Genomic DNA, 15,000 nt, shown 5'->3' on the forward strand with positions numbered 1-15,000 from the left:
CAGACAGGGAGAGATGAGGAAGAGAGACAGACAGGGAGAGAACAGGTCATCCAGCCTTTCAGTTCCTCCACCCTCACATGCTATGACATCTTCTGGTTTCAATGATGTTTCTAGAGACAATATCTCTCTCATCGTCACTCAATGCCCAGGTTCACCTCCACTGTATTCACATCCTGCCATACCTTTGTCTGTACATTATACCTCAAAGCTATTTTATCGCCCCCAGAAACCTGTTCCTTTTACTATCTATTCCCAAAGACTGGAAAGCAGCAGTGGTCATCCCCCTCTCTTGACCCAAACTGCTACAGACCTATATCCATCCTACCCTGCCTTTCTAAGGTCTTCGAAAGCCAAGTCAACAAACAGATTACCGACCATTTCGAATCCCACCGCACCTTCTCCGCTATGCAATCTGGTTTCAGAGCTGGTCATGGGTGCACCTCAGCCACGCTCAAGGTCCTAAACGATATCGTAACCGCCATCGATAAGAAACAATACTGTGCAGCTGTATTCATCGACCTGGACAAGGCTTTCGACTCTGTCAATCACCACATTGTCATCGGCAGACTCAACAGCCTTGGTTTCTCAAATGACTGCCTCGCCTGGTTCACCAACTACTTCTCTGATAGAGTTCAGTGTGTCAAATCGGAGGGCCTGTTGTCCGGACCTCTGGCAGTCTCTATGGGGGTGCCACAGGGTTCAATTCTTGGGCCGACTCTCTTCTCTGTATACATCAATGATGTCGCTCTTGCTGCTGGTGATTCTCTGATCCACCTCTACGCAGACGACACCATTCTGTATACTTCTGGCCCTTCTTTGGACACTGTATTAACTAACGTCCAGACGAGCTTCAATGCCATACAACTCTCCTTCCGTGGCCTCCAACTGCTCTTAAATACAAGTAAAACTAAATGCATGCTCTTCAACCGATCGCTGCCCGCACCTGCCCGTCCGTCCTGCATCACTACTCTGGACGGTTCTGACTTAGAATATGTGGACAACTACAAATACCTAGGTGTCTGGTTAGACTGTAAACTCTCCTTCCAGACTCACATTAAGCATCTCCAATCCAAAATAAAATCTAGAATTGGCTTCCTATTTCGCAAAACAAAGCGTCCTTCACTCATGCTGCCAAACATACCCTCGTAAAACTGACCATCCTACCGATCCTCGACTTCGGCGATGTAATCTATAAAATAGCCTCCAACACTCTACTCAGCAAATTGGATGCAGTCTATCACAGTGCCATCCGTTTTGTCACCAAAGCCCCATACACTACCCACCACTGCGACCTGTACGCTCTCGTTGGCTGGCCCTCGCTTCATACTCGTCGCCAAACCCACTGGCTCCAGGTCATCTACAAGACCCTGCTAGGTAAAGTCCCCCCCTTATCTCAGCTCACTGGTCACCATAGCAGCATCCACCTGTAGCACGCGCTCCAGCAGGTATATCTCTCTGGTCACCCCTAAAGCCAATTCCTCCTTTGGCCGTCTCTCCTTCCAGTTCTCTGCTGCCAATGACTGGAACGAACTACAAAAATCTCTGAAACTGGAAACACTCATCTCCCTCACTAGCTTTAAGCACCAGCTGTCAGAGCAGCTCCCAGATCACTGCACCTGTACATAGCCCATCTATAATTTAGCCCAAACAACTACCTCTTCCCCTACTGTATTTATTTATTTTGCTCCTTTGCACCCCATTATTTCTATTTCTACTTTGCACTTTCTTCCACTACAAATCTACCATTCCAGTGTTTTACTTGCTATATTGTATTTACTTCGCCACCATGGCCTATTTATTGCCTTTACCTCCCTTATCTCACCTCATTTGCTCACATTGTATATAGACTTATTTTTCCACTGTATTATTGACTGTATGTTTGTTTTACTCCATGTGTAACTCTGTGTTGTTGTATGTGTCGAACTGCTTTGCTTTATCTTGTCCAGGTCGCAATTGTAAATGAGAACTTGTTCTCAACTTGCCTACCTGGTTAAAGATAGGTGAAATAAAATAAAATAAATAAAAAAATATACAGTAGCGAGGCTATAAAAGTAGCGAGGCTACATACAGTCGGGCTGATTGAGGTAGTATGTACATGTAGATGTGGTTAAAGTGGCTATGTATATATAATGAACAGAGAGTAGCAGCAGCGTAAAAGAGGGGTTAGTAGTGATAGTAGTATAGTAGTATAGTATATAGTATAGTATATATATAGTATAGTAGATAGTAGGTAGTGATTGGACCAAAATGCAGCGGGGATGTGAATGCTCATTTTCGTCTTTATTAAATAAATGAGCACTGAACAAAAAGACCGACGAAAAACGGTCCTGTCAGGCACACAGCTAAACAAGAAACAACTACCCACAAAACCCATAGAAAAAACACCCCTACTAAATAGGACCTTCAATTAGAGGCAACGAGGAACAGCTGCCTCCAATCGAAGGTCAAAAACAATAAACTAAACATAGAAATAGAATAACTAGAAAATAGAACATAGAAATACAAAACATAGAACACTACCCAAAAACCCCCGACAACACAAAACAAACACCCCCTCTGCCACGTCCTGACCAAACAACAATAACAAATAACCCCTTATACTGGTCAGGACGTGACAGTACCCCCTCCTAAAGGTGCAGACCCCGGATACACCTAAACATAAAAAACACAAAAATAAACCCTAAACTAAAGGGAGGGAAGGGAGGGTGGCCACCGTCACCGACGGTTCTTGTGCTACACCCCCCCCTCCCCAATCCTCCTACTACGGAGGTGGCTCAGGCTTAGTCCCCAACCTAACCTGTCCACCCCCGCTGAAGGCCTCTGGGCTAAGGCGCGTCGCTGGAGACCTCGGACTGGCGGGCGACTCTCTCGGTTCCGGACTGTAGGCCGTCTCTCTCGGTTCCGGACTGTAGGCCGACTCTCTCGGTTCCGGACTGTAGGCCGACTCTCTCGGTTCCGGACTGTAGGCCGACTCTCTCGGTTCCGGACTGTAGGCCGACTCTCTCGGTTCCGGACTGTAGGCCGACTCTCTCGGTTCCGGACTGTAGGCCGACTCTCTCGGTTCCGGACTGTAGGACATCGCCGGAAGCTCTGGACGGGGAACTGTCGTCGGAAGCTCTGGACGGGGACTGCTCACTGAAAGCCTGACGCGTGGGGCTGGCTTTGGAGACGCCAGGCTATTTATACGCACCACAAGGCTAGTGCGAGGAACAGGAGCAGGATGCTACTGGACTGGGCTGACGCACTGAAAGCCTGGTGCGTGGTGCTGGCTTTGGAGACGCCAGACTAGGGACACACACCTTGAGGCTAGTACGAGGAGCAGGAACTGGATACACCGGGCCAGTACGAGGAGCAGGAACTGGATACACCGGGCCAGTACGAGGAGCAGGAACTGGATACACCGGGCCAGTACGAGGAGCAGGAACTGGATACACCGGGCCAGTACGAGGAGCAGGAACTGGATACACCGGGCCAGTACGAGGAGCAGGAACTGGATACACCGGGCCAGTACGAGGAGCAGGAACTGGATACACCGGGCCAGTACGAGGAGCAGGAACTGGATACACCGGGCCAGTACGAGGAGCAGGAACTGGATACACCGGGCCAGTACGAGGAGCAGGAACTGGATACACCGGGCCAGTACGAGGAGCAGGAACTGGATACACCGGGCCAGTACGAGGAGCAGGAACTGGATACACCGGGCCAGTACGAGGAGCAGGAACTGGATACACCGGGCCAGTACGAGGAGCAGGAACTGGATACACCGGGCCAGTACGAGGAGCAGGAACTGGATACACCGGGCCAGTACGAGGAGCAGGAACTGGATACACCGGGCCAGTACGAGGAGCAGGAACTGGATACACCGGGCCAGTACGAGGAGCAGGAACTGGATACACCGGGCCAGTACGAGGAGCAGGAACTGGATACACCGGGCCAGTACGAGGAGCAGGAACTGGATACACCGGGCCAGTACGAGGAGCAGGAACTGGATACACCGGGCCAGTACGAGGAGCAGGAACTGGATACACCGGGCCAGTACGAGGAGCAGGAACTGGATACACCGGGCCAGTACGAGGAGCAGGAACTGGATACACCGGGCCAGTACGAGGAGCAGGAACTGGATACACCGGGCCAGTACGAGGAGCAGGAACTGGATACACCGGGCCAGTACGAGGAGCAGGAACTGGATACACCGGGCCAGTACGAGGAGCAGGAACTGGATACACCGGGCCAGTACGAGGAGCAGGAACTGGATACACCGGGCCAGTACGAGGAGCAGGAACTGGATACACCGGGCCAGTACGAGGAGCAGGAACTGGATACACCGGGCCAGTACGAGGAGCAGGAACTGGATACACCGGGCCAGTACGAGGAGCAGGAACTGGATACACCGGGCCAGTACGAGGAGCAGGAACTGGATACACCGGGCCAGTACGAGGAGCAGGAACTGGATACACCGGGCCAGTACGAGGAGCAGGAACTGGATACACCGGGCCAGTACGAGGAGCAGGAACTGGATACACCGGGCCAGTACGAGGAGCAGGAACTGGATACACCGGGCCAGTACGAGGAGCAGGAACTGGATACACCGGGCCAGTACGAGGAGCAGGAACTGGATACACCGGGCCAGTACGAGGAGCAGGAACTGGATACACCGGGCCAGTACGAGGAGCAGGAACTGGATACACCGGGCCAGTACGAGGAGCAGGAACTGGATACACCGGGCCAGTACGAGGAGCAGGAACTGGATACACCGGGCCAGTACGAGGAGCAGGAACTGGATACACCGGGCCAGTACGAGGAGCAGGAACTGGATACACCGGGCCAGTACGAGGAGCAGGAACTGGATACACCGGGCCAGTACGAGGAGCAGGAACTGGATACACCGGGCCAGTACGAGGAGCAGGAACTGGATACACCGGGCCAGTACGAGGAGCAGGAACTGGATACACCGGGCCAGTACGAGGAGCAGGAACTGGATACACCGGGCCAGTACGAGGAGCAGGAACTGGATACACCGGGCCAGTACGAGGAGCAGGAACTGGATACACCGGGCCAGTACGAGGAGCAGGAACTGGATACACCGGGCCAGTACGAGGAGCAGGAACTGGATACACCGGGCCAGTACGAGGAGCAGGAACTGGATACACCGGGCCAGTACGAGGAGCAGGAACTGGATACACCGGGCCAGTACGAGGAGCAGGAACTGGATACACCGGGCCAGTACGAGGAGCAGGAACTGGATACACCGGGCCAGTACGAGGAGCAGGAACTGGATACACCGGGCCAGTACGAGGAGCAGGAACTGGATACACCGGGCCAGTACGAGGAGCAGGAACTGGATACACCGGGCCAGTACGAGGAGCAGGAACTGGATACACCGGGCCAGTACGAGGAGCAGGAACTGGATACACCGGGCCAGTACGAGGAGCAGGAACTGGATACACCGGGCCAGTACGAGGAGCAGGAACTGGATACACCGGGCCAGTACGAGGAGCAGGAACTGGATACACCGGGCCAGTACGAGGAGCAGGAACTGGATACACCGGGCCAGTACGAGGAGCAGGAACTGGATACACCGGGCCAGTACGAGGAGCAGGAACTGGATACACCGGGCCAGTACGAGGAGCAGGAACTGGATACACCGGGCCAGTACGAGGAGCAGGAACTGGATACACCGGGCCAGTACGAGGAGCAGGAACTGGATACACCGGGCCAGTACGAGGAGCAGGAACTGGATACACCGGGCCAGTACGAGGAGCAGGAACTGGATACACCGGGCCAGTACGAGGAGCAGGAACTGGATACACCGGGCCAGTACGAGGAGCAGGAACTGGATACACCGGGCCAGTACGAGGAGCAGGAACTGGATACACCGGGCCAGTACGAGGAGCAGGAACTGGATACACCGGGCCAGTACGAGGAGCAGGAACTGGATACACCGGGCCAGTACGAGGAGCAGGAACTGGATACACCGGGCCAGTACGAGGAGCAGGAACTGGATACACCGGGCCAGTACGAGGAGCAGGAACTGGATACACCGGGCCAGTACGAGGAGCAGGAACTGGATACACCGGGCCAGTACGAGGAGCAGGAACTGGATACACCGGGCCAGTACGAGGAGCAGGAACTGGATACACCGGGCCAGTACGAGGAGCAGGAACTGGATACACCGGGCCAGTACGAGGAGCAGGAACTGGATACACCGGGCCAGTACGAGGAGCAGGAACTGGATACACCGGGCCAGTACGAGGAGCAGGAACTGGATACACCGGGCCAGTACGAGGAGCAGGAACTGGATACACCGGGCCAGTACGAGGAGCAGGAACTGGATACACCGGGCCAGTACGAGGAGCAGGAACTGGATACACCGGGCCAGTACGAGGAGCAGGAACTGGATACACCGGGCCAGTACGAGGAGCAGGAACTGGATACACCGGGCCAGTACGAGGAGCAGGAACTGGATACACCGGGCCAGTACGAGGAGCAGGAACTGGATACACCGGGCCAGTACGAGGAGCAGGAACTGGATACACCGGGCCAGTACGAGGAGCAGGAACTGGATACACCGGGCCAGTACGAGGAGCAGGAACTGGATACACCGGGCCAGTACGAGGAGCAGGAACTGGGTACACCGGGCCAGTACGAGGAGCAGGAACTGGATACACCGGGCCAGTACGAGGAGCAGGAACTGGATACACCGGGCCAGTACGAGGAGCAGGAACTGGATACACCGGGCCAGTACGAGGAGCAGGAACTGGATACACCGGGCCAGTACGAGGAGCAGGAACTGGATACACCGGGCCAGTACGAGGAGCAGGAACTGGATACACCGGGCCAGTACGAGGAGCAGGAACTGGATACACCGGGCCAGTACGAGGAGCAGGAACTGGATACACCGGGCCAGTACGAGGAGCAGGAACTGGATACACCGGGCCAGTACGAGGAGCAGGAACTGGATACACCGGGCCAGTACGAGGAGCAGGAACTGGATACACCGGGCCAGTACGAGGAGCAGGAACTGGATACACCGGGCCAGTACGAGGAGCAGGAACTGGATACACCGGGCCAGTACGAGGAGCAGGAACTGGATACACCGGGCCAGTACGAGGAGCAGGAACTGGATACACCGGGCCAGTACGAGGAGCAGGAACTGGATACACCGGGCCAGTACGAGGAGCAGGAACTGGATACACCGGGCCAGTACGAGGAGCAGGAACTGGATACACCGGGCCAGTACGAGGAGCAGGAACTGGATACACCGGGCCAGTACGAGGAGCAGGAACTGGATACACCGGGCCAGTACGAGGAGCAGGAACTGGATACACCGGGCCAGTACGAGGAGCAGGAACTGGATACACCGGGCCAGTACGAGGAGCAGGAACTGGATACACCGGGCCAGTACGAGGAGCAGGAACTGGATACACCGGGCCAGTACGAGGAGCAGGAACTGGATACACCGGGCCATGAACCCGCACTGGAGGTCTGGAGCGCACAGCCTGCACCACCCGTCCTGGCTGGGTGGTATCAGTAGCCCTGCACGGGCGGAGTGCTGGTACAGGGCGAACAGGGCTGTGCAGAGGCCTGATGGCTGCCGTGCGTAGAGCAGGCGTAGGGTAGCCTGAGCCTAGGAGGTGCACCGGTGGCCAGATGCGCTGTGCAGGCATCCTCCTACCAGGCTGCACGCCCACTCTAGCACGGCACTTGCGAGGGGCTGGGATCGCTCGCACCGGACTGTGCGTGTGCATGGGCGAGATTGTGCGCACCTCCGCATAGACCGGCGTTCTCATGATCCGCTGCATCATGTTGTGGGGGTGCTTTGCTGCAGGAGGGACTGATGCACTTCACAAAATAGATGGCATCATGAGGAGGAACATTATGTGGATGTATTGAAGCAACATCTCAAGACATCGGTCAGGAAGTTAAATCTTGGTCACAAATGGGTCTTCCCAATGGACAATGACCCCAAGCATACTTCCAAAGTTGTGGCAAAATGGCTTAAGGACAACAAAGTCAAGGTATTGGAGTGTCCATCACAAAGCCCTGACCTCAATCCTATAGAAAATTTGTGGGCAGAACTGAAAAAGTGTGTGCGAGCAAAGTAGGCCTACAAACCTGACTCAGTTACACCAGCTCTGTCAGGAGGAATGGGCCAAAATTCACCCAACTTATTGTGGGAAGCTTGTGGAAGGCTACCCAAAACGTTTGACCCAAGTTAAACAATTTAAAGGCAATGCTACCAAATACTAATTGAGTGTATGTAAACTTCTGACCCACTGGGAATGTGATGAAAGAAATAAAAGCTGAAATAAATCATTCTCTCTACTATTATTCTGACATTTCACATTCTTCAAATAAAGTGGTGATCCTAACTGACCTAAGACAGGTAATTTTTTACTAGGATTAAATGTCAGGAATTGTGAAAAAAAGTGAGTTTAAATGTATTTGGCGAAGGTGTAAGTAAACCTCTGACTTTAACTGTATATATGCTGAGATCATGTGACAGATCATGTGACACTTTGACTGCAGCACAGGTGGACTTTATTGAACTAATTATGTGTCTTCTGAAGGTAATTGGCTGCCCCAGATATTATTTAGGGGTGAATACATACAAACACCACTGTTCAGTTGTGTTGTTTTTGGTGAATTTTTTTAAACAAGTTATTTTTTTCCATTTCACATCACTAATTTGGACTATTTTGTGTTTGTCCGTTTAAATTACAGGTTGAAATGCAACAAAACAGAAAAAAAACATGCCAAGGGGTGTGAATACTTTAGCAAGGCGCTGTATATAGAGAGAGATGGATATAGTAAACCTAAATCACTCTCTGTCTGTCTGTCTGTCTGTCTGTTTGTCTGTCTGGTCTGGTCTGTCTGTCTGTCTGTCTGTCTGGTCTGGTCTGTCTGTCTGGTCTGTCTGTCTGTCTGTCTGTCTGTCTGTCTGTCTGTCTGTCTGTCTGTCTGTCTGGTCTGTCTGGTCTGTCTGTCTGTCTGTCTGTCTGTCTGTCTGTCTGTCTGTCTGTCTGTCTGTCTGTCTGTCTGGTCTGTCTGTCTGGTCTGTCTGTCTGTCTGGTCTGTCTGTCTGTCTGTCTGTCTGTCTGTCTGTGTGTGTGTGTGTGTAGAGATGGAGAACGGAGCTGAGGACACGGAGTCTCTGTGGGAGTCGGTGGAGAATAACCGCTACATCCTGAGCCGCTACATCTCGCCTGGGAAACTGACCCCCTACCTGCGCCAATGTAAGGTTCTGGACGAACAGGATGAAGACGAGGTCTTGAACTCTCTACTGCTGGTCTCTAAGGTCAATCGCACAGGTAGGTTACCTCTCGCCTGGTAAACTGACCCCCTACCTGCGCCAATGTAAGGTTCTGGGCTCTAAGGTCAGCCTCACAGGTAGGTTAACTCTCTACTGCTGATCTCTAAGGTCAGCCTCACAGGTAGGTTAACTCTCTACTGCTGCTAACCTCACAGGTAGGTTAACTCTCTACTGCTGCTAACCTCACAGGTAGGTTAACTCTCTACTGCTGGTCTCTAAGGTCAGCCTCACAGGTAGGTTAACTCTCTACTGCTGCTAACCTCACAGGTAGGTTAACTCTCTACTGCTGGTCTCTCAGGTCAGCCTCACAGGTAGGTTAACTCTCTACTGCTGGTGTCTAAGGTCAGCCTCACAGGTAGGTTAACTCTCTACTGCTGGTCTCTAAGGTCAGCCTCACAGGTAGGTTAACTCTCTACTGCTGCTAACCTCACAGGTAGGTTAACTCTCTACTGCTGCTCTCTAAGGCTCATGCCTCACAGGTAGGTTAACTCTCTACTGCTGCTAACCTCACAGGTAGGTTAACTCTCTACTGCTGGTTCTAAGGTCAGCCTCACAGGATAGGTTAACTCTCTACTGCTGGTTACTCTAAGGTCAGCCTCACAGGTAGGTTAACTCTCTACTGCTGCTAACCTCACAGGTAGGTTAACTCTCTACTGCTGCTAACCTCACAGGTAGGTTAACTCTCTACTGCTGCTAACCTCACAGGTAGGTTAACTCTCTACTGCTGCTAACCTCACAGGTAGGTTAACTCTCTACTGCTGGTTTCTAAGGTCAGCCTCACAGGTAGGTTAACTCTCTACTGCTGCTAACCTCACAGGTAGGTTAACTCTCTACTGCTGCTAACCTCACAGGTAGGTTAACTCTCTACTGCTGCTAACCTCACAGGTAGGTTAACTCTCTACTGCTGGTCTCTAAGGTCAGCCTCACAGGTAGGTTAACTCTCTACTGCTGCTAACCTCACAGGTAGGTTAACTCTCTACTGCTGCTAACCTCACAGGTAGGTTAACTCTCTACTGCTGGTCTCTAAGGTCAGCCTCACAGGTAGGTTAACTCTCTACTGCTGGTTTCTAAGGTCAGCCTCACAGGTATAAAGCAGGAGGGTGTGTCTATAAATGAGGAGGGTGTGTCTATAAATGAAGAGGGTGTGTCTATAAAGGAGGAGGGTGTGTCTATAAATGAAGAGGGTGTGTCTATAAAGCAGGAGGGTGTGTCTGTAAAGCAGGAGGGTGTGTCTATAAAGCAGGAGGGTGTGTCTATAAAGCAGGAGGGTGTGTCTATAAATGAAGAGGGTGTGTCTATAAAGCAGGAGGGTGTGTCTATAAAGCAGGAGGGTGTGTCTATAAAGCAGGAGGGTGTGTCTATAAAGCAGGAGGGTGTGTCTATAAAGCAGGAGGGTGTGTCTATAAAGGAGGAGGGTGTGTCTATAAAGGAGGAGGGTGTGTCTATAAAGGAGGAGGGTGTGTCTATAAATGAAGAGGGTGTGTCTATAAATGACAGGAGGGTGTGTCTATAAATGAAGAGGGTGTGTCTATAAATGAAGAGGGGTGTGTCTATAAAGCAGGAGGGTGTGTCTATAAGATGCAAGAGAGGGTGTGTCTATAAATGAAGAGGGTGTGTCTATAAATGAAGAGGGTGTGTCTATAAAGCAGGAGGGTGTGTCTATAAAGCAGGAGGGTGTGTCTATAAAGCAGGAGGGTGTGTCTATAAATGAAGAGGGTGTGTCTATAAATGAAGAGGGTGTGTCTATAAAGCAGGAGGGTGTGTCTATAAATGAAGAGGGTGTGTCTATAAATGAAGAGGGTGTGTCTATAAAGGAGGAGGGTGTGTCTATAAATGAAGAGGGTGTGTCTATAAAGCAGGAGGGTGTGTCTATAAAGCAGGTGGGTGTGTCTATAAATGAAGAGGGTGTGTCTATAAATGAAGATTCTATTGCAGATTGTTTTATCAATCAGATTAAACATTAAAAGGTATAACAAGAAATTAAATCTACTTTCTCCCCTGGACGTGTGTGTGTGTGTGTGTGTGTGTGTGTGTGTGTGTGTGTGTGTGTGTGTGTGTGTGTGTGTGTGTGTGTGTGTGTGTGTGTGTGTGTGTGTGTGTGTGTGTGTGTGTGTGTGTGTGTGTGTGTGTGTGTGTGTGTGTGTGTGTGTGTGTGTGTGTGTGTGTGTGTGTGTGTGTGTGTGTGTGTGTGTGTGTATAGGGCGTCTGCTAGATATTCTTCACGGTAAAGGAGAACGAGGTTATGTGGTTTTCCTGGAGAGTATTGAGTTCTATTATCCGGACCTTTACAAGCTGGTGACTGGCAAGGAACCTACCAGACGCTTCTCCACTATCGTTGGTAAGACACACCTTTATATATCTACCTGTTACCATCATCTGGTACTATAACCATTCTGTTACTATAACCATTCTGTTACTATAACCATATCTGTTACTATAACCATCATCTGTTACTATAACCATTCTGTTACTATAACCATTCTGTTACTATAACCATCATCTGTTACTATAACCATCATCTGTTACTATAACCATCATCTGGTACTATAACCATTCTGTTACTATAACCATTCTGTTACTATAACCATCATCTGTTACTATAACCATCATCTGTTACTATAACCATTCTGTTACTATAACCATCATCTGGTACTATAACCATCATCTGTTACTATAACCATTCTGTTACTATAACCATCATCTGTTACTATAACCATCATATGTTACTATAACCATCATCTGTTACTATAACCATTCTGTTACTATAACCATTCTGTTACTATAACCATTCTGTTACTATAACCATTCTGTTACTATAACCATCATCTGTTACTATAACCATCATCTGTTACTATAACCATCATCTGTTACTATAACCATCATCTGTTACTATAACCATTCTGTTACTATAACCATCATCTGTTACTATAACCATCATCTGTTACTATAACCATTCTGTTACTATAACCATTCTGTTACTATAACCATCATCTGTTACTATAACCATCATCTGTTACTATAACCATTCTGTTACTATAACCATCATCTGTTACTATAACCATCATCTGTTACTATAACCATCATCTGTTACTATAACCATTCTGTTACTATAACCATTCTGTTACTATAACCATCATCTGTTACTATAACCATTCTGTTACTATAACCATTCTGTTACTATAACCATTCTGTTACTATAACCATTCTGTTACTATAACCATCATCTGTTACTATAACCATCATCTGTTACTATAACCATTCTGTTACTATAACCATTCTGTTACTATAACCATCATCTGTTACTATAACCATCATCTGTTACTATAACCATCATCTGTTACTATAACCATTCTGTTACTATAACCATTCTGTTACTATAACCATCATCTGTTACTATAACCATCATCTGTTACTATAACCATTCTGTTACTATAACCATTCTGTTACTATAACCATTCTGTTACTATAACCATTCTGTTACTATAACCATTCTGTTACTATAACCATCATCTGTTACTATAACCATCATCTGTTACTATAACCATCATCTGTTACTATAACCATCATCTGTTACTATAACCATTCTGTTACTATAACCATCATCTGTTACTATAACCATTCTGTTACTATAACCATTCTGTTACTATAACCATTCTGTTACTATAACCATTCTGTTACTATAACCATCATCTGTTACTATAACCATCATCTGTTACTATAACCATTCTGTTACTATAACCATCATCTGTTACTATAACCATCATCTGTTACTATAACCATTCTGTTACTATAACCATCATCTGTTACTATAACCATCATCTGTTACTATAACCATTCTGTTACTATAACCATCATCTGTTACTATAACCATCATCTGTTACTATAACCATTCTGTTACTATAACCATTCTGTTACTATAACCATCATCTGTTTCTATAACCATCATCTGTTACTATAACCATCATCTGTTACTATAACCATCATCTGTTACTATAACCATTCTGTTACTATAACCATCATCTGTTACTATAACCATCATCTGTTACTATAACCATTCTGTTACTATAACCATTCTGTTACTATAACCATCATCTGTTACTATAACCATCATCTGTTACTATAACCATTCTGTTACTATAACCATTCTGTTACTATAACCATCATCTGTTACTATAACCATTCTGTTACTATAACCATCATCTGTTACTATAACCATCATCTGTTACTATAACCATTCTGTTACTATAACCATTCTGTTACTATAACCATTCTGTTACTATAACCATTCTGTTACTATAACCATCATCTGTTACTATAACCATCATCTGTTACTATAACCATCATCTGTTACTATAACCATCATCTGTTACTATAACCATTCTGTTACTATAACCATCATCTGTTACTATAACCATCATCTGTTACTATAACCATTCTGTTACTATAACCATTCTGTTACTATAACCATTCTGTTACTATAACCATCATCTGTTACTATAACCATTCTGTTACTATAACCATCATCTGTTACTATAACCATCATCTGTTACTATAACCATTCTGTTACTATAACCATCATCTGTTACTATAACCATCATTGTTACTATAACCATTCTGTTACTATAACCATTCTGTTACTATAACCATCATCTGTTACTATAACCATTTGTTACTATAACCATTCTGTTACTATAACCATTCTGTTACTATAACCATTCTGTTACTATAACCATTCTGTTACTATAACCATTCTGTTACTATAACCATTCTGTTACTATAACCATTCTGTTACTATAACCATTCTGTTACTATAACCATCATCTGTTACTATAACCATCATCTGTTACTATAACCATCATCTGTTACTATAACCATCATCTGTTACTATAACCATTCTGTTACTATAACCATCATCTGTTACTATAACCATCATCTGTTACTATAACCATTCTGTTACTATAACCATTCTGTTACTATAACCATCATCTGTTACTATAACCATCATCTGTTACTATAACCATCATCTGTTACTATAACCATTCTGTTACTATAACCATCATCTGTTACTATAACCATTCTGTTACTATAACCATTCTGTTACTATAACCATCATCTGTTACTATAACCATTCTGTTACTATAACCATTCTGTTACTATAACCATTCTGTTACTATAACCATCATCTGTTACTATAACCATCATCTGTTACTATAACCATTCTGTTACTATAACCATTCTGTTACTATAACCATCATCTGTTACTATAACCATCATCTGTTACTATAACCATCATCTGTTACTATAACCATTCTGGTACTATAACCATTCTGTTACTATAACCATCATCTGTTTCTATAACCATCATCTGTTACTATAACCATTCTGTTACTATAACCATTCTGTTACTATAACCATTCTGTTACTATAACCATTCTGTTACTATAACCATTCTGTTACTATAACCATCATCTGTTACTATAACCATCATCTGTTACTATAACCATCATCTGTTACTATAACCATCATCTGTTACTATAACCATTCTGTTACTATAACCATCATCTGTTACTATAACCATTCTGTTACTATAACCATTCTGTTACTATAACCATCATCTGTTACTATAACCATTCTGTTACTATAACCATCATCTGTTACTATAACCATTCTGTTACTATAACCATCAT

General features: G+C 47.1%; 1 protein-coding gene across 7 annotated transcripts in view; it reads left to right on the plus strand.

The window, feature by feature from the left end:
• card11 (caspase recruitment domain family, member 11) overlaps positions 1–15,000 on the plus strand; it is a 136,850-nt gene that overhangs the window by 18,496 nt on the left and 103,354 nt on the right. For all 7 annotated transcript variants that reach the window (XM_082964668.1, XM_082964665.1, XM_082964662.1 and 4 more), the window contains exons 2-3: positions 9,123–9,311; positions 11,514–11,651. In XM_082964668.1, coding sequence (XP_082820794.1) covers positions 9,125–9,311; positions 11,514–11,651 — 325 coding nt within the window. In that variant the 5' untranslated portion in view covers positions 9,123–9,124. The remainder of the gene's footprint in view (positions 1–9,122; positions 9,312–11,513; positions 11,652–15,000) is intronic.

This window comes from Salmo salar, chromosome 18 (genome assembly GCF_965601325.2).
Source record: "Salmo salar chromosome 18, fSalSal1, whole genome shotgun sequence".
NCBI classification, from domain to species: domain Eukaryota; kingdom Metazoa; phylum Chordata; class Actinopteri; order Salmoniformes; family Salmonidae; genus Salmo; species Salmo salar.